The sequence below is a fragment of the Strix aluco genome, chromosome 18, assembly GCF_031877795.1.
Source record: "Strix aluco isolate bStrAlu1 chromosome 18, bStrAlu1.hap1, whole genome shotgun sequence".
Lineage (NCBI taxonomy): Eukaryota > Metazoa > Chordata > Aves > Strigiformes > Strigidae > Strix > Strix aluco.
Genome location: NC_133948.1, coordinates 336,658 through 363,319, shown reverse-complemented (window position 1 = coordinate 363,319; position 26,662 = coordinate 336,658). Strand labels below are relative to the sequence as shown.

Sequence of the window (26,662 nt, the reverse complement as noted above, 5' to 3'; positions counted from 1 at the left end):
GCCACGGCTTCTCAAATATGATGGACAGTGGCTGAGCCACTTCATCCGCCAGTTCCTTCGGGACCTGCAGATGCATCTCATCAGGTCCCGTGGACTTGTGCACCTTCAGGTTCCTGCGATGGTCTCAAACCTGATCTTCTCCTGCAGTGGGTGGCTCTTCATTCTCCCAGTCCCCCCCCTTTGTCTTCTGCCCCTTGGGCGGTGTGGCTGGAGCACTTGCCGGTGAAGACTGAGGCAAAAAGGTCATTGAGCACCTTCCTCATGTCCCAGGTAACCAGGTCTCTGTTTCCTTCCGGAGAGGGTTCACATTTTCCCCAGTCTTCCTTTTATCACCGACATACCTACAGAAGCTTTCCTTGTTGCCCTTGATGTTCCTGGCCAGATTTAATTCTATCAGGGCTTTGGCCTTCCTAACCCGATCCCTGGCTGCTCAGACAGTTTCTCTGTATCCCTCCCAGGCTACCTGGGAATGCAGAAAAGAATAATGAAACCCTACAGTAAATGCTTGAAAATTTTGTGTTGATTTGTTGCATGCTGAGACTCAAGTACCTATATAAGCTTTTCAAATTCTAACGCAGTAATCTGATTTCTTAGAAAGGAGCAGTTTTTCCTGTATATTCATCTCAGAAAGACAACCATTACATGGGAAAAAAAATTTTTAAGATGACATAACTATAGTGTCATCTGTCCATCACACATCCCACACCCCTTCCCCCTACTCCTGTGTAAGAATTTAGAGAAAGGAGCACCTATACAGCTTATCTGCACAACAGCTTTCCCCTAGCAATACCATAACCATCACTTGTGGTGCCAAGAAGGTGATGGAATACTTCTCCAGTAAACTTAACTGTTAGGAAAAATGTTAATTCTGTAAAGCTGTCAAAATACTACATGCTGCTCATTATTTAAATATCTAATTAGAAAAAAACCTGACACAAAAGATGATCCTGTGACTAGGACCTGGGTTAAACTTAGTATTTCACAGACTCCCTGCCTGGCCTTGGAAAAATTGCTTAAAGTGTGTCCAGCTGTCCTAGGTCCAGAACCAAGAGCAACAGAGCCACGTCAGTGTGATGTAATGCTCGAGGCCAGATCCACCAGCTCAGGTTACAGCACTGCAGTCACGCAGCTGTGCGGCTTCCAGACCCGCACTGCTGGGACCACGTTACATGGATGCAACGGCACGGCTTGGCACCAACACAAGTTATCACTAAATAACAGAACCAACACTCTCCCTCTCTCTATTCCCAACTGGTAAAATGAGAACAGAACTACCCCACCCACTTTACAGGCAGTAAGAACATGTTATATGAAATGCAGGGAAAAAATTATGTACACATCCTACTATAAAGGGTACACAAACCTGCCATTCCATTCAAGAGTATTATCAGAAAGCAGCACTAAGAAAGAGGAAGGGTACAGAAAGCTGAGACAACTGCAGTCCCTTAATCACAATAAACAACACACTATTAATTTGGAGATTCACCCCAAACACGGACCAAAAAGAAGGAAAAAAGTAAAAGTGTCTTCATATAAGTAAATAGACAAAGATACAGGGCATTATTCCGCCACCAGATTAGTGATGCTCACTTTGGTACATGGTCCAGCTTCACTCTACCAGACAAAAAAAAAAAAAAAAAAAAAAAAAAAAAGGAGAAAATAGAAGGGATGGGAAGAAGGCACTGAAAACAACAGCAACAAAAAACCCTAACAGGCAAATCTATATATAATGAGAATATAAGATAAAAACATATCTGGAGTGCTGTGACCAGTTCTGGGCTCCCCAATACAAGAGAGAGAGGGACAGACTGGACCAAGTCAAGGAAAAAGTCACAAAGATGACTGAGGGATTGAAGCATCAGTCATATGAGCAGAGGCTGAGACACCTTCAGTTGTTTAACCCGGAGAAGGGAAGGTTTCAGTGGAGCAGGGTTTTACTAATGTGCATGAATGCCTGATGGGGAACAGTAAAAGAATGGAACCAGGCTATTCTCAATGGTATCCAGTGAACGGACAAGAGGCAATGGGCACAAATTCCAACACAAGAAATTCCATTTAAACATAAGAAAAAAATGTTTTGGTGAGGGTGGTGTCATCATTTAACCCCAGCCAGCAACTAAGCCCCACACATCCACTTGCTCACTCCCCCCCACATTGGGATGGGGGAGAGAATCGTAAAAGTGAGAAAATTCACGGTTTGAGATAAAGACAGTTTAATAGGTAAAGCAAAAGCCGCCCGCCCAAGCAAAGCAAAACAAGGGATTCATTCACCCCTTCCCGTGGCAGGCAGGTGCTCAGCCATCCCCAGGACAGCCGGGCTCCATCACGCATCACAGTGACTTGGTGACAAACACCATCACTCCGAACATCCCCCCCTTCCCTCTCCCCCAGCTGCAGGTGCTGAGCATGGCGCCACAGGGGCTGGGGTGTCCCTCAGGTCAGCTGGGGTCAGCTGTCCCAGCTGGGTCCCCCCCAGCTCCTTGGGCACCCCCAGCACCCTTGCTGGTGGGGTGGGGTGAGGAGCAGAAAAGGCCCCGACTGTGTGTAAGCACCACTCAGCAATGACAAAACACCCCTCGATTATCAACACTGTTTCCAGCACAAATCCAAAACACAGCCCCATACTAGCTACTATGAAGAAAATTAACTCTGACCCACCCAAAACCAACACAGGTGGTCAAACACTGGAACAGGTTGCCCAGAGAGGTCGCAGAGTCTCCATCCTTGGAGATATTCAAAACCCGACTAGACAACATCCTGGACAGCCTGCTCTAGCTGACTCTGCTTTCAGCAGCCAGGGCTGCACTACATGATCTCCAGAAGTCCCATCCAACTTCAGCTATGCTGCGAGTCTGCAAGATGAAAAGATAGAAACAAATGCACGAACCTCAAGATAACGTAACACAGCGAGTTCTACCAAAGCCAAAAAAATCCGTTAAACAGTTTAATGCCTGAAAAACTGGAATGCATCTTTCTGCAAATTAAAGACAGATTGTGAGGCAGAGGACAGAACTGAAAGTTCCTTGCTCATCAGATTAAAAACAAGAGGCCTATTCATGAAAAAAACTATGTGGTCAAGTCACATTCTTTGCTCCAAAGTTTTACATGCAACTGTGGGTGGGCACTCGCAATTCATTGAGAAACTTTTAGGTTGCTATGGATTGCTGCAGCACATGAGGGTCATTTATAAAGATATACAAGCAGTCAGTAGAAGTACAAGAAGACGAGCAAATGTCCCTTCTAATTTTAAAAGGACTGGTCACATGACTAACAGCTGGAGTCACTTAACAAAATACCAGTACAAGCTATTTTGTTGAATTCCCCTACAGTTACATGACAACATCTAAAACTCTCCTGCATTTCAAATACCCAAAGGCCTCATGGCTCAAAATCCCCCCTTCTTTCTGTTCTTACAGACTTCTCCGTCTACATATACAAAGCCACATTTTTAAATGAAGTGGAGGCCATAGACGAAGACCGTAAGAGCGATTTGCACCTGATGAAAAGTGGTAATTTGTTCTAGTTACTTTTAGATTACATACGCACCGGGCATTCCTCTTGCATCAACTAACTTCTCCGAACTATTCACCTTTTCTCTAAAAGGCACTGCAACAGCTCAAAACCAGGTTGATTTGAAAGTGTCCCTGCTTTAAGAAATAACATTTTTACCTGCTCTACAGCCTAAAGAGTTGCACATAATCACAGACTATTGTTGAACCCCAATCTTCAAATTCGTTAGCCAGCTTGGCTCCCTCTCACTTGGTAGCCTATCGTGCTCTTCAGGGAACACTGCTACTCATCACCAGCAGCCAGGTCTTCAAATAGCACGGTGTTACTAAACTGTTCAGTCAACATCCTTCTACTCACAAAGAAATAAAATAAAATCAAGGTACCCCTCAGAGTGCTGAAAACATTCATTTTTGTGGTTCTTGCTTCCACGTTAGACTTTGGTTGTGAATGTCCTATTAGCCAAATGCATTCAGGTCAGACAAAGCCATTTCATCTCCTGTTAATCAACAACTTTTCTGTTGGGAGATTAAGATCATAAATCAATGACAAAACCCAGTTAATTATCCTCACCCAAATACTGCCTGCTTTTTCTCAAAGACCAAATCTTAGATTAAAAGAGGTGACTTAGTTCTTAGAATCCCACTAGGTATAGTTCACATTTACATTCATACTTGTGGAGTATCACTCAAGACCAGAAATTTTTCTCCTCACAATACCAGGAGGTGAGCTGGGAAGCATAGTCTCAATATTTTTGAGCTCAAACAGTACAAAATGTTTGCCAAACACCTCAAAGCAATATCGAAGTTAACCATGGTAAGTAACAAGACAAACACAGCCACTACAAGCTACATAAAGAAGCAAAATGGCATGGTTATTAGAATTAAGGAAATCCAATACATTTCTTAAATTGGTCAGGGTTTGATTAACTCCTGTTTTTTGCACAATGCTCAGAAAGAATTTGGGGGGGTTGTTTTGTATGGTTTGTTTGGTTTTTAAAATCACTAGACCTTTTGTTAAGGGCTCTGTCAAACTGTTTCTACTTGTGAAGGGGCCTGTTTTCCCATGCAATCAAAACTATTATCTAGTTACCACTAAACGAGTTACCTTGCTATGCAAATATTTTAAATTGAATGTGATGGAGTTTGCTCAGATCACATTTGGCTTTCCTTTTGTATGTAAAAAGATCTTACATTAACCAGAGGAGGCTGCTTACTACTGCATCACCTGCTTCATTTCACTCTGCAATCTCTCCGGTAAACTTAAAATAAATTAAACATCACCTGTTTAACAGAAATTATGATTTTACAAGTTCCATAATGAGGGATTTCTAATTAACTTGTATATAGATAGACAACACTTGAAACCCTACAAAACAAATATGTCTGTATACCATTTATAGCTGTCTAAAAACCTACTTCCATTAGAGTACTAAAATACTAAAGCAACCTCCAATTCAATGAATAGGAATTAAAAAACCCACCTTGCTTTAAAATAGAGCTTTATCAATTTATGAAAGGGACTGTATGATAATTGTCTACATGGGACTGGATTACATTATTTGATGTGCTTCTTTTCAGTCCCATAACACCTATGTCACTCAGTATTCAGAAACTAAGCTCCAAAACCAGTTCTTCAGTTATGACAGCTACATATTTGGTGGCTTCTCTTTTATAAGTTCTTCTCTTATAGTTATTTTTGTGAATTAGTAAAAATGATTTCTCCCCAGAAATAAGACAAACAAGGTCTTTATTGAAATTTCAAAAATATGCCCAAACCTTGTCAGTCAAGACAAAACACTTATTCTCCAAGAAAGTAAGTTATCATAATAAGCTCAATTATTAATTACTCACTTTTTCAGTACTAAAAAGTTCACACATTAACATTGTAAAGATAGAATAAGTATCTTAAATTACTTTTTGCACTATGTAAAATATTGGAAACTTAAAACTTTTCTGTGCTTCTGAAGAACTGGAGTCACAGAGGCAAATCAATTGGTAACAGAAGTTGAAGAGCATAATCCTTCCCCAGTATTACATGCAATGTTATCGTTAAAATCTCCTTCTGTTCTCCTCAATTAAGTATAAAGACACATATGAATTTATTCTTATTCTGCCACATGCTCGCAATTTTTTCCAGTAGCCTGAGAATTGGAATGATGCAAATGCTCAGACGTTTATTTTAAATAAAGCCAGCTTTTGTCCCTGTTCGGCACTTTGAAAACCAAAGGAAAAAGTACTCTCACCACTATGTTATCTTACCTCCTGTGCTGACACCTGGACACAGATTATCTTAATCAAATCCCCACATATGCCTCCAGGGCTGCTCCTTTCCTATCACAGAAAGGCTTTTGAACATCTCCTTTCCCAGCTGGTCAAAGGCACAACACGCTTCTGCAGTTAGAAAGTTCCATGATACTTAGACAATGCTGCGATAGCATTTACTGTTAAACTCTGTGTATGCCATAGATTTGTTGATGGTGGTGGTTTTGTTTTAAAGTTACCTTACAGAATGATTCTTCCGGTATGAATATCTTCTAGACTGTGTACATCTGGAGGTTTGCAAAGTGAATACTAGACAAAAATGTTTAGTTGGTTTGTTTGGTAAACTTGGCTTATTGTTGCCAACAAAAAAAGCAAGCAGAAAGTTAAAGATGACAAATTCTAAAGACAAAACCATCACTGACAATTTCTGTGTGACTCAGACTGTGGAAACCAAGCACTGCCCAAGTAGATTGATTGCCTGTATCGACTGCTACAGCAGCAGTCACGGTGCTTACACTTGCCACAAATTCCTGAGCGATTATAGGTAAGCATACATGCGCCGCGGTCTCACAACGCAGAGTGAAAGTGCCGGTGGCACAGAGAGGTGCAGCGCAGCCGCCCCCGACCAGGCCGGAGCGGGCACCCCCGCGGGGCACCAGGCGGCTGCACCCCGAGCGAGGGGACCCCGGCAGGCGAGGCGCACGCCCAGCGCTCCTCGGGCTCCGCAGGCACCCGGGCTCGGCTTCCTTCTGCACCTTTGGCCGAGGTAATAACAAACCATCTAGCTGTTTGTCAAGATGACCAAATTCAGATTTCAGTGTAAAAGAATAAAAGACACACACACACACAAAAGAAGGTGAAACACCCGAAATACTGGTTCTTATAAGCCTGAGGAAAATAAATGTGATTCAGACAAAGTGCATCTCAGCCACCACATCGTAATAAAACAAATGTTTGCTCCTCACCTTACAAATATTTAATGTTGCCATCCTAGCACAGAGTGAAACACACCACTAGGAACTCAAGGCGCAGGTAGGACCAGCGCTCCACCCCAGCTGGTCCCTGCCAAGTGCTGTTGGCAGTCGATGCTCCCAAGGATGGCACAGGAAAGAGAAATCTGAAGATACAAGTCAGCCTTCTCCCTCCTCCTCCAAAAAATCTGCACTAATGAGTGACTGGTGTCCCCAGAAATTTAAGATTATTTCTTATCCATCTACTTCATCCTGAACTTTTTTGTAATTCTGATACGCTCATCATCTGGAAGTTTCCAGTCCTTTCAAAGTACAGCTACACTAATGGTTTCAGTAATGCACTGCGATAAACAACTCCCATGGACCAAGAATAGACTATCTGAAAATAACATTTCTTTGCATCCTTTTTAAATATGTCACCTTTCCATTTGTTCAGATACCTCTTTATTATTGTACTATAAGAATGAGCTGTTCTGTAGAATTTCGGTGTCTTGCTACAATGTCCTGGACAACCTGCTCTAGCTGGCCCTGCTTTGAGTAGGGGGTGCTGGACTAGTCCATCTCCAGAGGCCCCTTCCAACCTCGGCAGTGCTGTGATTCTGTAACCCTGGAAAGTTTTTTTCTCTAAGACACTGTCATTCCCCATCCCCCAAAGAAACTCTGAACTCAGAAAATGCTTCATAAAATCTCAGAGAATGTGAAGATTGAAACCAGCCTCACACAGGGGTTATTAGAAACAGCAGCTAGGGAAAGGAAGATTTGGGGGATTTTAATGAAAAATTCCTTTTTCCTTTTTTTTTTTTTTTAAATATGAAGATATAAACATCAAAATGTTGCTCTACCAAAAAACACCCTGCAGTATTTAATATATCTATTTTATATTATCAAGATTCAAGTAAAAATATCTGAGAAGTACAGCAGAACATACTGAACAGGTCTGCATCTTTCATTTAAACAGAGACCACAGATAAAATAAACAGTAATTTATGTAGCTGGGTCCAACAGAGCAAAAGCAATGAACACAGGACACAGGTTGAGTACATACACTTGAAGTACTTTGCATACTTGGACTGACACAGTCAAGCCCAGTCAATAAAATGTAACAAATATACCCAAGCAACTGTTGGATCTAACGAATTTTTGACAGGTGCAAACCCAGACATGTGGAGTGTAACTGAATTGAAAAAGAGGATTTCCAAAAGTTTGTCCGTTTGAAGGCCAGAACACAGATCTTTGATGATAATGGGTCTTCTTACCATGCAGAATATCGCCAGTTTGAATATCAGAAAAAAAATTGTCATTTAAGCTTTTCTTTGAATATTTTGGAAAAAAATATTTTACATGTTACCTCTGCACATGAAGAAACATGAAGTGTTTCTTCAGCACTTACAGAAGATTCAAAACAGCACTGTTCCGAGCAGTGTGATACTTTCAAAGAGGCATGCTGGATCGCTCAAGCCATGCTTCACGTATTTTGAGAGGCACATTCATCTTTCAGGCAATTTCACTACCACAGAAGGTTATCAAAGGCCAAGATCCACGTGCCGTATTTAGCTAGGCTTCCCACCAACTTCAGTTTAGTTTGACAACAAATATGAAAACTGCAAGTGGACGTTCCTACACGAGTTGCAAAAAAGCCAAATGGGAGAACATCTGCAAAACACGAGCTAATTCTGTAATAATCAATCAGCCAATAAGCGATCGTGTGACACAAAGGAGGTGGAGGCTTTGGGGGGAAAACAAAAGAGTAACAAGAGAAAGAGATGGAACCAGCGCATGCACGCGTGTGTGCATGTCAGGGGTTGCAGGAGCAAGATCGTGAGGACAGCAGCATGAGAGGAAGGGAAATGTTTCCCCAGCAGCAAATGGTGCCTCTGGAAAACTGCCACCACAGAGCAGGGCTTCTTTCTGTAAGAAAAAAGAGCTATCACCACCAAAATTAACGAGCGAAGAGATACTTTCAGTTATCCTTTAGGTTTTAGCTGGTCTGGCTGAGAAAGTAGAACCTCGGCATATGCAGAACCGTCACCATTTCTGACTCCTATTGCTGTCTACCCTCACTTCTTTACTCTGCATTTCTTTTTTCAGGAGCAACTCACAGTTCTTCCTACACAATTTGCCCAGTTTCTCTAGCCCATCTATTTAAAAATAATAAAAATCAGTGGTAAAAACATTGACAGCAATTAAAGATTTGTAGTTAGATTGTGAAATTAATGATTTTGTGATGTTTGCAAGGAAGTCCCCCCAGCTAAATCTGTGGCTAACCCTGATCAAGAAAGGCTACGCAGATTCAAGAAAACAAAATAGTTCTACTTATAGTCGCATTACCCTTGGAACAGTTTGGCATATAAGTATAAACAGATTTAAATAAGTGTCTTGCAAGATCTATATAAAATCATCCCAAAAATACAGAAACTATCATGTACTTTTCAGCATGCTTGTTTGTCTACAGCATCCATTAGCAACAAGCAGTCAAAATCCAACAAAAGTCTGGTTAGGCAAAGGGCAAACTATGCCACATGTCTTAAGAGACTCTCCAAAGCTAACCCTACAACGTGCACTGGGATGGTTTTATTTGGGATTAGTGAAAGAACATACCTTACATAAGTATTTTTGCTTTCTTAGTAGCAGTAGGCCTTTCACACTATCATAGCACCGAGACCAGCTCTCTATCTATAATTAATGCCCAAATTAGTATACATCTGCAACTGTTACTGAAATCTACATTTGAGCACAGAATTAGGCCCAAATTTAAACCACTTAAGCCACAGCATATTTTTTCTATAATGTGAGGATTAAAAAACCCATATCACAAAATCAGCAAGAACTAAGAACAGACTGTACAGGTGTCAGAGTCACAGAATATATATCCTTCCATTTTCATTTACCATGCCTAAGATACTCAGGCTGCACAGCTGTGAAGACAAACCAAATAAAAATTTTCTAGAGCCTGATCATCAACATCAAAACAAAGAAAACTGTTTGGTGGGAAATCAAAGAACAAAATCAGCCTGATCTGATTCTCCTGTAGGGTATTCCCAAAATATTCTGTTACCTTTGCATTTCTCAGTGATATGCACACAAAATATTTTTAAAATAGCAGGACTGACAAGCCAGTCCCCTCAGACAAACACTACAGTTTTGTGTGCTGTTGTAATAAACACGCTACAGTCACACAACACAACACCCACAGTAAGTTATTCTGATCTGCAACAGATCAGAACATTTCTTACTTCAGTCGCTTTCTCATTGTTCATGTTTGGTTTAAAGTTGCAGCAGATAAGCAGATGTATTTGTATAAATAAATACACTTGCTTATTACTCCACATGAATTAATGCTTTAAAGACAGATTTTGGGGTGGGAAGGGGAGCTGTATTAAGAGAATGTCTTTCAGCCACAGATTTTCACAATCTAGCCTTTATTTTTTTTAAAATTAAATTCACAAGACAATAACTGCAGTGAGAGCACACACCTCTAAGAGGAGTTCATTTGGGGATACAGCACACGAATGAGCTCCAGTGCAGAAAGGAGCGAAACAAAGTTATGTTACTTTAAAGAAACATTGCTCAGAATTTGCAGGATTCAAAAGAAGTAAAAAAAAAAAAAAAAAAAAAAAAAAGAAAAAAAGTATCTCGAGAGAACTGGGCTGGAGGGCGGAGGATGGGGGATCGAAACGTAAAGTAACTCAAGACCCTAACTGGAAATACAAGCTGTATGAAAATTCAAAAAGTTGTAGACAATTATGTTTGAAAGCATGAAAGCAATAACAACCACTTTCTACACTGTCTCATTTCACAGCTTTATTTCACAATAATTTTTGTTTTGTTTTTATTTGCCATCCTCTGAACAAAGGATCAGCTTAATGCATTGGCCTGGTTAGCGTGAAAATACACTTATTTCAAACACATGTAAGATTGTGATAATCCCCATTAGCACTGTAAACGCATACCCAAGATAAAGGAGGAAAAAAATAAATTTACATTTAGTAGCTTAAATCTCAGAAAACTTGGATTCAAATTAACGTTTCAACTTCCCAAGTAAAAGGAAACTGGGTTCTGTATTTGACACTCAGGCCTTTTAAACAAAATACCAGCTATACCTGTTAAGCTCCCTCTTCTGGCTAATTAATAAAATTGCTTAGATTTTGTATGCATAAGTTTCAATTTTCCCAGTTATGTTCTATCACTAAAAGTCAAATAACTATTAAAAAAAAAATCCATAGAGCAGCTTTGATATTGAAATATGCAACATAAGTGTTCGACTTCAGACAGTGCCCTCCTGTTGTCTCACACTGACAAGTTGCACACACACAAAAAAAAAGTATCCATGTACTATGTAGGGATAGCTCTGCAAACCAAGCTTAACCAACAACCAACCATCTAGGCCTGTAGTAAGTTTATAAACACCACTGCATATTTTCTGATATCAGATATCCAATCCAACCTGAAATTTCTGTGTTCAAAACAGACTAGCCAATTAGTCCCCAAAGTACACCTTTCCTTGTTCTAGCTAAAGTTAGAATTAATTGTGTAATAAAAATACAAATACACTTTTCAGAGAACGTAAATGTTGCAAATGAGGAAAACATGCCACAAAAACTTAGCTGCCTCCCTTCCAGGATTTCCCATCTCTGCTGTTACTTCCCAAGCATTTCTGTTGGATAAGCACAGCTCCCAGTAACCAGTTGAGGACACACTAACACTACCTAGCAATCCCGCTGTTACCACCCAAAGAGGGGACTGGCATTTTACAATGTCATCGGGGGGTGGGTAACCACCCTATTTATCTGTCAGTAAAATGAGAAGATGGACAAAAAAACCACCCGGTAGCCAGGATAATGTCTAACTGCCTCTGCCTCATCTGACCAAAAGTTATTTTCCAGTTCAGTCAGAAAACTCATCTGTATTTCTGTCCCTCAACTAAATAAAAAAGAAACAAAGACTCCTCTGTGCTTTTTCCATAAAGGAAGAGGAGCAACTCAAGAGCTCCAGCCACTGCGAGCTCTAAAATCCCTCTGCAGCACTATTTTCTGTCACTGTTTCATGGAAATGCCAAAAAAATATTGTAAAATACAGTTCAGTCTAGAGAGATGCATCATCCCCCACAAGCAGATAAACAGACATCTCATAGCAGCAAAATAATTACAAGTAATTAGCGTTTATCTTATGCACTGACTTAGGTTAATCACACTAGGACTATAGCTCACACTAGTTGCTATAGCTTGTATCTTGAAAGCAGAAAGAATTTCACTGTCTGTTAAGAGCTCCAAAAATTAGTAGGGCTTAGCTAATAGCTGTGTCTTTCAAAGTTAATAGGCTTGGACTTTTAACTGGACGTTCAAATGAGCTTTCCCTTTCTTTGCCCTTGCTGATATTTTATGGAAACAGAATTAACATGTATTATTTTTAAACAGGAAAGTATCACCAACAGACTTCAGTATTTCAGTTCCATTCATCCCAGCCAATAATTCAATTGAAATTGTCAATTTAGTTACACTTAAATAATTGCAAATGCAGAGGCAGAATTTATTTTAGCCGTAAACTCTGTTCTGTCACCGGTAGGTATTTTAAGACTGTTCACCTAGCTTTTTATCACTGAAGTGGTTCTCATCAGCATAGCTGTACAATGTTGTCCTCTTAAAAAACATCCTGCTGAGAAGTATCATGGCATTGTCAGGAATTAAAGGTAAACTTTCTAATGACATTCAGAATAAAAACCATACCAAAAAATCCTAAAAATAAGATTCAATTCCAATTCTATCTTAAGACAGATACTTTCACTAACTCTGGCTCCCAGTATGCCCTTGCTTGTCGTAGACATATGAAAGAAAGATTTAAGAGAAAAAAGCTGATTTATTAAATAAATTATTTGGAGAAACGGGAAAACTAGGAAAAAATGGACACTCACCAAGAACAAGAAAGGGCACATGAAGAGAAATTACAACTCCACAATGGAGGAGACAAGGTGGAGAGGGCTGAAGGCTTGAAAAGGAACATTTGATGGGGAACTCCTCCTCAGATGAGACTTGCAGCTAAAGCAACTAATCCTCACCAAACTATCACAAACACAAGAGACACAATGAAGATGTAGTGGCAGCGACTGGCCTCAATTTGTAGACACAGATGTCCTAAGCCAACAGTCACCCTCATTGTGGAGCAGCCAAATTAATGACAAACAGGGACTGGCAAAATTTCTCATTTTCTTCTAAAACCTAAGTCACTGCAGCTGACTTCTGGGGAAACAACAATTCAAAGCAAAAGGGAAGTACTATGCAGGAGGAGTGTGAAAATCACAATTCCAGATGGAATCAACACACAGAGGATAAAAAAATACTTCACTTAGCTGTGGGTTTTCATTATCTCAATTACTGTAGTAGCACGATGGCTCCTTTTTGAAAGCCAAGACACACTCCCTGCCAAGCCATTTTTATGAGACTTCTACCATAACTGTGTAAATAAAGGCAGACAGTGCAGCCCAACTCTGACCTCTACAAATAATTTCCTGTTCAACACCTTATTGACCTTCAATCCAGCTAATGAAAGGCCTTGAAGGGAAATTAATTTCATGTTTATGCCATTACTGTACCTTCAGTCCAAGTGAAATCAAAAATCTGTTTCTACATAGAAAAGCTTAAAAGAACCGTGACAATAAAAGATCAGATCTCACTGCAGATCAGACTTGAAATACACCTACTGTCACAGAGGGCATGGCTGAGACACAGCCTCCACATTAAAATGATGCGGGATGATCTGATGAGTCACGTTAAATCTCGTTACAGTCTCTGAAAGACTAGCTGCTACTATTGTGTACTTGATTGTATAACCCTTGCAAAACTCATTAGCCTTAAGCCCAACAATTCTAATTACTTGTACTCATATGATTTATTCCTCAACTCTGCTAAGAGCTTGGCGTCAAAGCCATGAGGTGGGGGCTCCAAGGCGGAAGGCAACTCGCTGGTGCTGCGCTCTGGGAACGCTCGTGTTCCACTGGTCAGGCACGAGGGACAAATCCATTTCACAGCTCTGCCGTGAGGGACAGACCAAGTTTCAAGTTCAGCTGACAGTGGACCTGTGGGATGTTTATTGGCCGATGGCCATGGAAAAGGTTAAACTGATACAATCAGCCAACTCTGGGCTGGAACAGAAAGAAAAAGTGGTGGAATCAATACACAAGTCATCTAACAAACTGCCCCAGGAGCAGCATGGATCATGAACCAAGTCTATACTGGTTTACAGCACAAGTTTGTAACAACAGCAGTTGTTATAATGTTTTTCACTTCAGGTCAAATATCATAACAACATCATTTAGATTTTCCACTACTACTTCTACCAATAAGGTTCAAAATGTTCTGTAAAAGTGACTCCTCACCTTTTTACAAAAAAAAAATATAAACAAAAACATAGAGCTTGCTCAAGGTCGGGTGGACATTTAATAGCAGAACTAGAATTAAAACAGAGTTACTTCAAGTTTTTAACTCAATAATATAGTCTACCTGAAAAAAAGTCTCATTTTTCATTACTAAAAATGTTTTTTGTTGTTCTATTCCACCTTAGTCTATTATTTCTGTATTCAACAGACTGATAATAATGCCTTCATTTAACACAGATAGCCTTTTAGCTAGTAAATCTTATATTCCATCTTATTTTCTATTTTGATCCACAAATCTATTCCAATGATTCATTTCAAAGGTCTTGTTATACTTCTGTGACTGGCATTTTGAAAGTATTCTTTTATGAAATCCTTTCATAACTTTTCATCTAAGTGAGCTCTATAGTAAATCACTACCAGACTTCTTAGAAACAGGATACAAAACTAAGCAAAAGCACCCTTGCTTTTATACTTTCTAACTCCCTGCATTCAGACAACTGACCTGGAAATCTAGAGTTTAATGACAGTAATTCAATTCTCTTTTTTTAAACACAGTCCTTCCTACAAATCTATGCAAAATCTTTTATAACATTTAGTAATACAAGACAGAAGTTAACGGCAAAAAAACAAAAAAGGCAAACAAAAACTTATAAGCTTATAAATCATCTCCCTGCCAAAGCAAGTTTCTCTCTAATGTAGAGTGATTCAGACAGTAAATTGCAGACAGGCTTAGTAAAAATAATGGGGAGAACACATTTAAGAAAGATTAAACAGCAGTATAAAAGTGAAAAGAAAAAGAAAGTAAAAAAGTTAAGTGTGAAAATAAAACAACAAATTAAAGTGCTGCAATTCAAGATGGCAACTCCAAAAAATAGGATCAAAAAAGGGAAGGATCTCCCCTGGCCCATGGTCTTCCTTTTGTGATTATGAGTGGGCAGAGCTGTAGAAAACACTTTCAACAACATCCTTCTAAAGCGGTTTTCTGGTCTCACTAAAGAGAGAAACTTCATGTAAGAAAGTTTGTGTAAAATTGCAGTTTCTTGACTCCAGAGTTAAGACACCAAATTTTGACGGGGGCCAGGGAGGAGAAGAAAAGTCAGGCTCTTTTCCTTCAGAAAGATGCATCTAATTAAAATACCTGCAGGATGCTCTCTCTCCTGGTGAGAGACCAAGAGAATTACCAAAAGAAGACGTGCCTCCAGTCCAGTAGAGTAGCTGTCACAGCCTGCACATGATTGAAGGCCGAGACAAAAGTGACCCTGTGCACACAGACTGTACTGATGAAGAGATACCAGCAGCCTTTTGCCTTCAAACGCACTCAGATGGTGCAATCCCTGTCACCCCTCCTGAGGTGAAATAAGCAGACACATACCTCAGTTAGCAAGATGTCATCTCAGGAGCTGCAGAAACAGCAGAAGTTTTCACAGCACTGAATCCTCAAACCATATACATGTATCTAGGAGAAACATCCTGTGTTCTCAGTGGAAGGAACACTATTTTATATATATATTTTTATGCAACAGCTTCCACTTGCCATATGGAAATATACTATGCAGGACTGAAAGAACAGTGTGTCTATTTACTGCAGGACAGCAAATGAACTGATGGGGAGTTTGGAAATGTAACTGCTAAGCAGTTGGCCACTAGACTAACACTCGTGGTTTTAGTTAATGGACTACTAAATATCCAGACAAGATACAGGCAATGACAGATGAACAAAGGGAGCAGGCAGCGTTTTAAAGGTATACAACACATGGAGCTGATAACAAGCAGAGTTTGGATTTGTGCTTAGAGTAAGGGCAAAGTAATTATCAAAGTCTTAAAGAAGCATATGATAAGGCTTTTCTAGAAGCTAATAAACAACTGAAAAACAGAATACAAGATTTATAGTGATCTGCTTTGAAATAAAAAGAAACTTAACTTCAGTAGTTTGGAATCCAGCTGATGAAGAGCATTATGCTTGCGACCTGCCATGATTTCTGAAGAGAGAAGCCCGGGAGATGAATCCACTCTTAAATTGCATCTTTAGCCAAAGTGGCTAGTAAGACTGTGTGAGGGATTGACAGGAGAAATGGCATCTGGAGCAGATGCTACTAAAATTGATTAGCATGTAAAGGGCTGGCCCTGGGATAGCCAAGGGGGAGTCAGTCACTGAAGCAATCGATTGCAGCTAGCGGGAAGGAACATGCAACCAACACCATTTACCCTTTACAAAATGTCTCCTTGCATAGTCAGATCTCACTGAGAATGCTAAGATACACATTTCTTCAAATGTTTATCCAAAATATACTACACATAAACACTCTTTGAACACTGTTTTGAAAGGCCTTATTGTTCCATCACTAATAAGAATCTCCATGCTACCTCTCAAGAAGTTTTGCAACAAAATGTTCCTGGATGCTACTGAACGGTGACTACGTTTAACATTGAGAGATGTCTGGTCTTCACAACCCAGAAACCATGTTGGTTTAAAATAGTAATATAGTATCACACCCCCATTGGGGAAAAATATATTTACACAGAAAACAGTTTAATACCCGACAGGAAATTCAAGTCAGATAACTTTTAAACACAAAAGATATTATTATCTGGAGCTTCTAGCGAAAACAGACTTTAGTACAGAAATATATGCACTTGTTTACATTAGGTGTTACATATGTGAATAACAATCCCAAAGGAGTTACTCCTTCCCCAGAAGACAAATGTACTTTCTTACCTTTGGCCATTTGGGATTTAGAAGTCGTGCTTTGATGGCATCATCCAGGGCCTTGTCATACTGCTGGATTTTCATGTAGGCTGCCGAACGATTACTGTAGAGAATGCAGTTCTGAGGATCAACTCCCAAAGCCTCATTGTACAACACGATTGCTGTATGAAAATCGCCATCATGGCAAGCCTGGTTGCTCTGGCGAACTTTCTCAACAAATTCAGCTTTGCTCAACATGGGACTGTCAGGACTTCTTCTTCCAAAAGATTTTGATCCAAAGAAAGAAATCTGGGGGGCAGGGGGGAGAAATCATATATTAGTGTTACAAAATGCTACTCAAAAAAGGAAAAAAAATATTAGAAAATGTACAGCAGAAATTAAAGCCATCAGCATTACTGCAGAACAAATTTTTAAGGATCTGATTCTGAATTCATAAAGTAAATTGTTTATCTACTGACTTTTTGGGCATACAGAAGTAACAGAAAAGAGCCTTATAAAACAAATCATTCCCTATGAAGGATGTCTCCTAGAAGACATATTGCCTTCTTCAGGCACAAGACCAGTTGCAGTCTATTTTAGTATGCTGCACTCCACATATTCACAAGTTTTTCCTCCTCAGCCATATTATGCGATTCTACAACACGAAGCATTGTCGCCAGGTAAGGAAGTTTATCTGAATAGGCGGCAGGTGTGAACATGAAGATGATGCCCGAATATCCAAAGCTGAATACGTGGATCACACAGAAGCACACACATGCACAGACAGTGGAAGAATGTATAAATTCTCTTCAAACCAAAGAACTTGCACTGGTACATCTGCTCACAAACAGCTATATCCAGCTACCTGAAGGCTGCAAACTGTTCATAAATGGGAAGGGAAGGATGAGTCTTAGGAACTGGGTATACTCACAGAAATTAGTGGGGCACACAGTTTATTTTAGCAACAGAACAGTCATCATTGGCAGAGCCACCTTCCTGGACTGTCAACTTCAGGCAATAACAAAGAAAAACAGGTTTAAGCCTTCTAATTATAAAAATGGTTATTATTTAAAGTCAGCTGTAGAAAGTCCTAGTTGCATCATTATGGTACACCCTTTCTCCTCATTTAACTTTCTATTCTCCTTATTTTCCCCAGTCAGTCATCTGCAGTCACTAACTGCCTTTGTCAGGTATACCCTACTCTATCCCAAGGACCTTGAAAAACTCAGCAAGAATATCTTTGTACAACTCTGATCACAGACAGCTGTGAATTCTGCAATAATTGTATTTGGCGACAGGCAACATGTACATATGGTAATATACAAAATACTTGGAAATATTCATTAAAGGTTTAGACTAATATACTTGAGAATGGTGTCATCCATTTTTTATCCTGCAGACTGAAAAAGGTTAAGAATATCATATATTGTTACCACAACACAACAACTTCAGTGCTTAAATACATTACAAGAGCAAGCTGAGGCATATTTTTTAGGTGGAAAGGGAAGCAAGCTGCAAACTGACATCCTGTCTCAAGCATCAAAATGGTCTATAGACTTTTGTTTTTTCTTAAGTCAAAAAACAACAATAGAAAAGCACCAAATTAGAAACTACTGATCTCTTCTTTTCCTTATGATTATACCCAATTTTTTCTGACAGGTGTTTGTCCAAACTGTTTCTAAACTTCTCTACTGAAGGAGACTATGTTTTACACAGGCAATCTCATTACACTGCTTCATGATTTTCATAATTACAATATTTTTCCTAACATCACAGCATAATAGACTGGTTTGGGTTGGAAGGGACCTTAAAACCCATCTAGTTCCCACCTCCCTGCCCCAGGCAGAGCCACCTTCCACTAGCCCAGGTTGCCCAAAGCCCCCACCAACCTGGCCTTGAACCCTTCCAGGGAGGGGGCAGCCACAGCTTCTCTGGGCAACCTGTGCCAGGGCCTCCCCACCCTCACAGGGAAGAATTTCTTCCTTAGATCTCATCTAAATCTCCCCTCTTTCAATTTAAAACCATGACCCCTCATCCTATCCCTACACCCCTGATCAAGAGTCCCTCTCAATCCCCTCCTCGCCCAGCCTGGATTTGTGTTGGGGATTGCCCTGACCCATGGGCAGAACCTTGCCCTTGGCCTTGTTGAGCTCCATGAGGTTTGCACGTCCCCCCTCTCCAGCCTGTCCAGGCCCCTCTGGATGGCACATCCCTTCCCTCAGCGTGTCCCCACACCACACAGCTCGGTGTTGTTGGGGAACTCGCTGAGGGTGCCTCGATCCCACTGTCCGTGTCCCCAACAAAGATGTTAAACAGCGCCGGCCCCAATACTGACCCCTGAGGAATGCCAGATCTCCTTTGTATCAGTAAATATACTGCTTCTTGTCCTGTCTACAGTACAGCAAACAAAAAACTTTGTTCCTTTCATCTGTGTAGTTGCCCTTTATATAACACTCCTGCTAATATAAACTAATATGTACCTTGACATTATTACTAACAGCACTATAAAAAGCAAATTTCTGCATCCTTGAAAATCCATTCTGTATGCAGTACATCTTTAAATGTGTTGGCATGCTGCTTTGCTACTTCAATCAAGCTGACAAACAACAACTTCATATATTCTCAAGTACTGACAGGAAAATTGCTCTACTTTGAGTAATAGCCCAAACATTAGAGCTGAACATGTTGCTTTATGCCAAGCAGTGTGATAACTCACACATTTGCTTGTATTTGACCATAAACTTCATCATGTGGTCTGTTTGCTGTGACCTAAGAAGTTGCAAGAACAGAATATGAATATTCAGCAGCATTAGAGTAGATGTTCAAACACAAAGATCAGGAAACCCTGATGAGCTAATTAGTCACCAGAAGGCCATAGATGGCTGGAGATACTGTAGGGAAATGGGGCTGGTGAGTACCCATGTGCCAGAGACAGCGGAGGTAACTACCCAGAGATACCCTGATTCACACGGAGGGCTGATTCGCTGTAGGAAAATAAAAGAAGCCAAAGGAAACACCATTCTCCTCACATTTCCTTTCATCTTCACTTACTTTTTTCCTCTGTAGATTCAGCACCTTCTTTAATTCCAACAAGTCACATCTCTGCCTACTCCTGAAACCCACTGAAGTTAACAAATGCACCACAACTGTGCAAGATTCTTCTCAGTGGGCAAACCTAAAAACTACTCTGTAACTTCTCCAACCATTAAAGTCAGAGTAACTAACGAATTTTCACACTGTTCTAATTTCTACACTACCCTTTGTTCCTGAAAATTACCAGAAGAGTGGAAAACTTGATTTTATACAGCTTAGAGCCAACACTTCAGAGTCACTACAGGCAAGAACATCCAATGCAGTCTTACAGAAATGCTCATTGTATATAAGGAATGTGGAATATTTTAACCTGAGCAATATTCCACTCGAAAAAAAAGTATAACCTCTACCCAGGGCCTAAAAGGAGTTCAAACATGTCAAAAAATTTCTGAAAGGAGCTGAACTTCCACGCAATGCTCAAGGAAACACACGGCTAACAGTCTAAAGAACTCTCATACATCATTTTTCAGAAGGATCTGAGGAAATTAACAATCATAAATTAAGAAAGGTATTGAAGGGCAAACACTGGGTGAATGTCTGAGAGGGAACAACAGACTCAGTGCCAGGACTCCAGTGATACTGTTTATGATGCCAGAGATCATCCTGACCCATGATCCTTGGAAATTGTGTTAACAAGGAAGCAAACAACCCCACAAACACATGCTCACCCCCACGCAATTTAAAATGCCACCCCTTTCAAAGCTGTCAGCTATAATAGTAACAGATGTTACTCTAATCTATATAGATTTCCAGGAACTTTTTTGAATCCTGCTATGTTCTTAGCCTCAATAGCTTCCTGCTGTAATTCTGACAAAATCTGAGATTTTCATGAGCAAAATAAACTTCTGCAGTGCAAACTCTAATTTAAGTACAGGTATTTCAGGCAGCACAATTCAAATTTCTGGCACAGCTAATATGGATAATATTTCTATGATGCACTTGACTGATCACCAGGACCAAGTCAGTCCATCAGAAGGAACAGAGCAGCACACTAAGAAAAAGAGGTATCTTCTCTTTTGACATCTTCCACAGTTAGAACTGAAGCAAGATTCTCTCCCTGGTTTCTAAACTACGTGATATTTTGTTGATGCCACGATTACAGGATGAAGAAAAGTATTTGTTTTGTTCTCCTCATGAGACCTACATTGTCACTGGGACTTCCTCACAGGTGGCCATACCATACAGCATTCATTTATAAGTACATTGGTCATGAAAAAATGTTTTTCCATAGTCAGAGAAATTTTTGTCAGCTCCACTGAGAATATATGACCTCCGTAAGAACTGGTATTAAGACAGATAGGTGATATCATCTTGGCAGAGATCATGTTTAAAATTCTTAAAAACGATAAAGCTACCTTAATTTAAATAATCAACTGCAACTATAACTTCCCTTAACAAAACTGGCTGCACTGACCACCAAGTGACTTAATTCATTGTGATGTGTTAAATACATCCAATTCCCATCAACATTAAGAGTTAAATAGGCAGGGCACAAACTGGAATAAATTAATCAGATCAGTTAGTCACAAACATCACCAGATTAGAAAGCATGAATCTCTCAGCAGAAAGCCCAAATATTTTCTTCAGGTTCCTCCTTTCTTACAGTGTCTAGAGCAGACTGCCAAGGAAATAATTTTGCTTCCAAAGCTTACTGTTTTGAACCACTGAGCTCAGCCTACCAGTAACAGTACACAACACATTCAGCTAAGGTGATCTCTAGTTTAAACACCGACCATGTTCCTACAACATCAGTTCTTTTGTTAACCAATGCCAAGTTTAAGGGTACAACGTATCAAATAAACTACTGCTGCTTCTCAGATGTGTTTTTAAAGGTGGCATCTGTGTCTCTCTCATTGTATTTCCCGGTGATTGGCCCGCATCAGGGACAACAAAAAATATCAAGTGTTGTGTAGTTTCTTTTATCATATTCAGAGCAAATGACTGCAGCTTCCAGACGCAGGAGTACCAGAACTAGTCATGAACTGATGTTATTTAGAAGATAAATACTTCAAAAAATAGATTCCTTCACAGCTATGGGTATAGCTGCCTCCAGCTGGAGACTCATCCCGCAGGGAAAGCTCAACCAGCGCCACACTGAAGAGCCGAGCTGGGGCTCAGCGCCACGGACGGCGGGCAGCACCCTTCCTTCCCCTGGCCTCCACCGGACCACAGCGACCGACACTGCTGCAGCCACAGGAGCTGTTGGCCTGGAAGCTGCCTTCAGAGAGTTACTAGGTAGAGAGGCCTCTGCCAGGGCAGGTCTCATCAGGCAGAGTCTCAGGGAGCACTGGCGAGAGTAAAGAATGCGCAAGTCGAACAATAGCTGTCTTTTCTGTCCATTTGTTATGCGTGAACAAATGAAAACACAAAGCTGTTAATGATCTTCCCAGAGTCATACTGTGACTCTGCAACGAGGAGAAGAATCCATGAGGAGACATCCTCTCACTCCAAGTAAAGTGGTTTCTGCCTCTAATATCCTGTGAAGCTAAATAATCTCATGAAAAAAAAGGAAACTGTTTTAAAGGAAACTATGATGGTAATTTCTGGAATATGTTATTATTTAATTCCTGCTATCATGAGAACTGCATACGGCAGTAAAACATCATTAGGTGAAAGAAAGAACCACAGAACAAAACTGAGTCACTCTGGCACTCAAACCACAAATAAAAAAAGATTATTATGATGGTACCCACACACAAAAGTACTCATTAAAAAGCCAGCCCCGCCTTCCAGTCACGACTGCTCTTCTCCTACTAATATGGTAGAAGGTGATGGCAATGCACATATTTAGGCTGCCCAACTCTTTGTTACAGAAGGTACTGTACATACTAAACCAATGCTAAAGAAGAAGCAGAAGTTCCTTAGTGCAGTGGAACAAAAAAGGTTCTAATGAAGCGCAGAATAGGATCTAGCAGAGACAATTTAAGGTAGGAGGTCATGTATTTCCAAAAAAGATGACACAAGCTTCTCTGCATCAGTTCTCCAAACCAGCACAGGGCACCTGAAACCAGCTCCTACTACAAAGGTCACATTAGACAGATGCTCCCACAATACCTGCTTCAGATTAGACTCAGCAATTAATTCTCTTCATTGGTGAAAAAGCCTCCTCCTCTTGCAGAAGGTGCTCAAGATTCAACCTTACTGATCATTCAAGGTGAGTGTTAAAAACATACACAATTTTCTTTAGTCTTTTTCTTCTCCAGAACAAATGAACTCCCAACCCCCCCAAAGCAAACAGTAAGTTGAACACACAGAAAAACCTACATTACAAGAATGTTTATCTTCCAAGATCAAGCTTGCTAAACTTAGTCCTCTATAGAGACAGAACATTTAGCAAATAAAAAGAGTAAGAGCCCATACACGCTGAAAGATCTGACTGTCTGAACAGCACATTGCTATCCAGAGAACGGTAGGGAGTAGATTCCCATCGAGTTCCAATATGATGAGTGAGAAGAGGTAACAGCAAATCCAAATTCTGCTCCAAGACAAGAGGACAAGGGAAAACAATGTGGTAGAACAGCATGAAGGGAATGCTTGATCAAAGAACAACGAATCCTACACCTCAGAGCTTGTTTGTATGTAATCCATCTTACTTAATGATACATGATTCAAATAAATATGCCTTATATAGATGATGTCTTGGGTGGCAGGTTCATAATTAAGACACCTTTTAAAAAAAAATCCTTTATAACTTTCCAAAAAATACTTTAAGGGTTGTATTAGTATTTTTATATTTTAAACTATCTAAATAGCTCAAGATAATCAATGAAGCATCAGAAAGAGGAAAAAATAAAAACAAAGAGGCAAGCAGAAAAATTTGCATTCCAAACGGATTGTGAAACAAAGTGACAATTACTTATTCTAAATACAGGTTTCCAAAATCAGCTTAAATCTGTAACTGAACTTCCCTTTCTATGAAAACATCTATACGACATCTTGTATTTTAATCTGCAAAATGGCTTTATGTTTTTTTCACGCCATATTCTGGGGTATTATTGTTTGTCTGTAATAGAAGTTGTCTTCAACAAGAGTCCAAGAACAGATAAAGAATATGAAGTTTCTCCCCATAACCTCCATGCTCCTAGCAGCTAGCACTTCAGCTCATCTGTACTACGCTTCTGCACAGACATGAAACCTTGCCAAGCCACATGCAACCTTCGCCCAATCAGAACAGAATTTTAACAGAAATAGTGTGGAAAGAAATTAAAGGCCACTGAAACTGAAAGTTTAAACCACCATAGGATGTGCACAACAGCTATCCAGGCTCCTAGATTTTTCTAAGCTGGGTTTTGTCTCCACAAATTGTCATGAAATATTACTGTGAGTACATCTCCACGCATACAAGAAACACTTCCTTAAATCTCAGCAACATAATATATACACCCCATGAATGGGACATCAGTAAACTGGACACTGACTCCGACTGTTCCCCCCTTAAACCTGTAGGCAATGAGGGAAGCGCTACGAGGGGCGGTTACACACACCCACTCCGGGGCTGCTGGCTCCAACACGCCTGTGCGGTTCCGCTGCCTCGATGGAAACAAAACCACCACCACCACCCAACAGGCAGACTGCTAAAGTTACCTCCCATCTAGCTGAAGCAAGATGAAGGAAATCCGACAAACTTCTGATGCTTCTGTCATTTTCAGTGTCCTGCGTTTTTTAAAGTCCAGCATTTATTCTGTGTTAATTATCAGGGTATCTAACCTGATATCTGCTTTAGTCTGAAGTACTCTTGCAAGTGTCAGTAAATATTCTTCTGACAGACAGGGTTTTAATTTCCTCTGGTAAATCTGCATTACAGGGAAAAAAAACCAACACCAAGATTTATTTTATCTATTACTTTGGGAAAATCTAAGTCAAACTTCCACATTTAAAAAAAAAAAAAATTCTAGCAGGGATTTTTAGATATTCATGGAAATCTATTTTTAGACCATAAAAAAGCTGTAACTTATCTAAAGGCATAAATAAATCAAAAGGAATAAATACTTTGAACATAAACCCTAACTGACAGCTCTATTCTATTAAAAGAACAACCACATTTTAGTAAATCTCCTACTGGAATATATGTCTAGGCTTCTGGAGCATATTGTTCTGCCAATATTTTACTACTTTGGTTTTTCATTGCAATTAAAGACAAAAATATTTTACATACGAACTTATCAATAGGAAGGAAACTGATCTTTTTTTAACTGGAGCTTATACAAAATTTCCTAAAGAAAAAGATGTCTTTTCTAAAAATGAGAAGCAACTCCGAGCTTCCAATACTGAACTTGGAGAGATCTGCAATTGTAACATCAGTTAGATCCACTCTAATTTGAGCTGTGCTACATGTTGCTAAAAATTGTAACAACAACTATGCAATCCATAGCTAAATTTAAACAGTACTTTTTGGTTCATACCTAATTTTAAAAAGTGAAGGTTACGCAGACCAAATATGCCCTCACACTTTTGCAAAACACTTCAGTTAAAAAACAAAATTCTATTTTCAAGTAAATACTTCAAAACCAAGAAAGAACTAAGTTGTGCAGATGCTATTTTTAAATACTATTGAGAAACTAACCTGATTTTACTGCAAACACTCTGCAAAATACTTTTTGGATCATGTATAATGCAGTATTTTCATTTATCTAGTGCCAAATGCAATATTTACAATAACTGAAAAGCTATGAGCAATACGCATCAAGTTATTCCAAATTCTTTATTCCCACTTTCCTCAAATTGGTGACCTCAAAGCTCTTCTCAGTCCTTCCTTAAGCAGCATCTCAAGTCATGGTGTCACACCAACTTATGATGAATAAGGAGACAGCCAAAAGACACCAGGAAAATCTTTCTACATGTAACTTTTTATAGCAGCTCTTCAGCCATGCCTAAGTCAGCCTATGTTATTGTTGCTCTCCCTCTCCCGATTTTCTGATTATTATTGGCTACACTGCATCTCAAATCAAACTGGAGCTCACTGAGACTTGGTGACTCCTCACTCGGGCAACTGAGTCCATGCGGTCCTCGATGCTTCCGGACCACTCCGTACTAAAGATAATGAAAACTATGGTCCTTTTATAAGGTGAGCAGTCTGTCAACACAGGGTTATTTTATCTTCCAGTATATATACTGTTGATTATATAGAATTAAATCCTTCTTTGTGAACTTCTGAGAAAACTGGAAGCAGGTTAATGTTTCAGAGCTTCAGTTACTTGTAGGGCTTACTAAGAGGGATTTTCCCCAGCACACAACTGGTCAGGCACTAAAGGACGGGTTTTACCTCATTCTAAAGGATTAACCACCAAATAGCTGGAGACAATTTATCTAAACTAAAGTGATATTCTGCAGCCTCTCTCTCAGGTGTCTGCTCGTGTTTCTTGCTCACAGGCAAGTACACAAAGTTCCGCTGGCAAGAACATTAGCAAGAGAGAAGGCAGGGCGCTGCAGGAGTGTGGGCGTCACTCACAAATTTCTGGGCAAATTTGCCTAATGAATTCAAGACACTGGCAACACATTTGTCTTTCTCATTTTCTGACTGTGCATACAACTTTCTGGGCTTCTCAGAGATCTAACCCAAACTGCTTTGTGCAGGACGCAGATGAGCTACTGAAACTGTACACCAGTGAAGTAAAGGGGTAGCCAAACGTAAAACTCACTGCCCAGAGCACAGGAGAATATTCGGTATGTTCTGGGAAATAAATAGCAGATGACACTCAATGTCAGTAAATGCAAAGTGATTGGGGAAAAAAAAAATCCTTAGTTGTTATCACAATAACTGGCCCCAAACAGA

The 26,662-nt window shown here is 39.9% G+C and overlaps 1 protein-coding gene across 2 annotated transcripts in view; it reads right to left on the bottom strand.

The window, feature by feature from the left end:
- Positions 1 to 26,662, bottom strand: part of TTC28 (tetratricopeptide repeat domain 28) — a 188,900-nt gene that overhangs the window by 158,492 nt on the left and 3,746 nt on the right. For both annotated transcript variants that reach the window (XM_074844737.1, XM_074844738.1), the window contains exon 2: positions 16,828 to 17,106. In XM_074844737.1, coding sequence (XP_074700838.1) covers positions 16,828 to 17,106 — 279 coding nt within the window. The remainder of the gene's footprint in view (positions 1 to 16,827; positions 17,107 to 26,662) is intronic.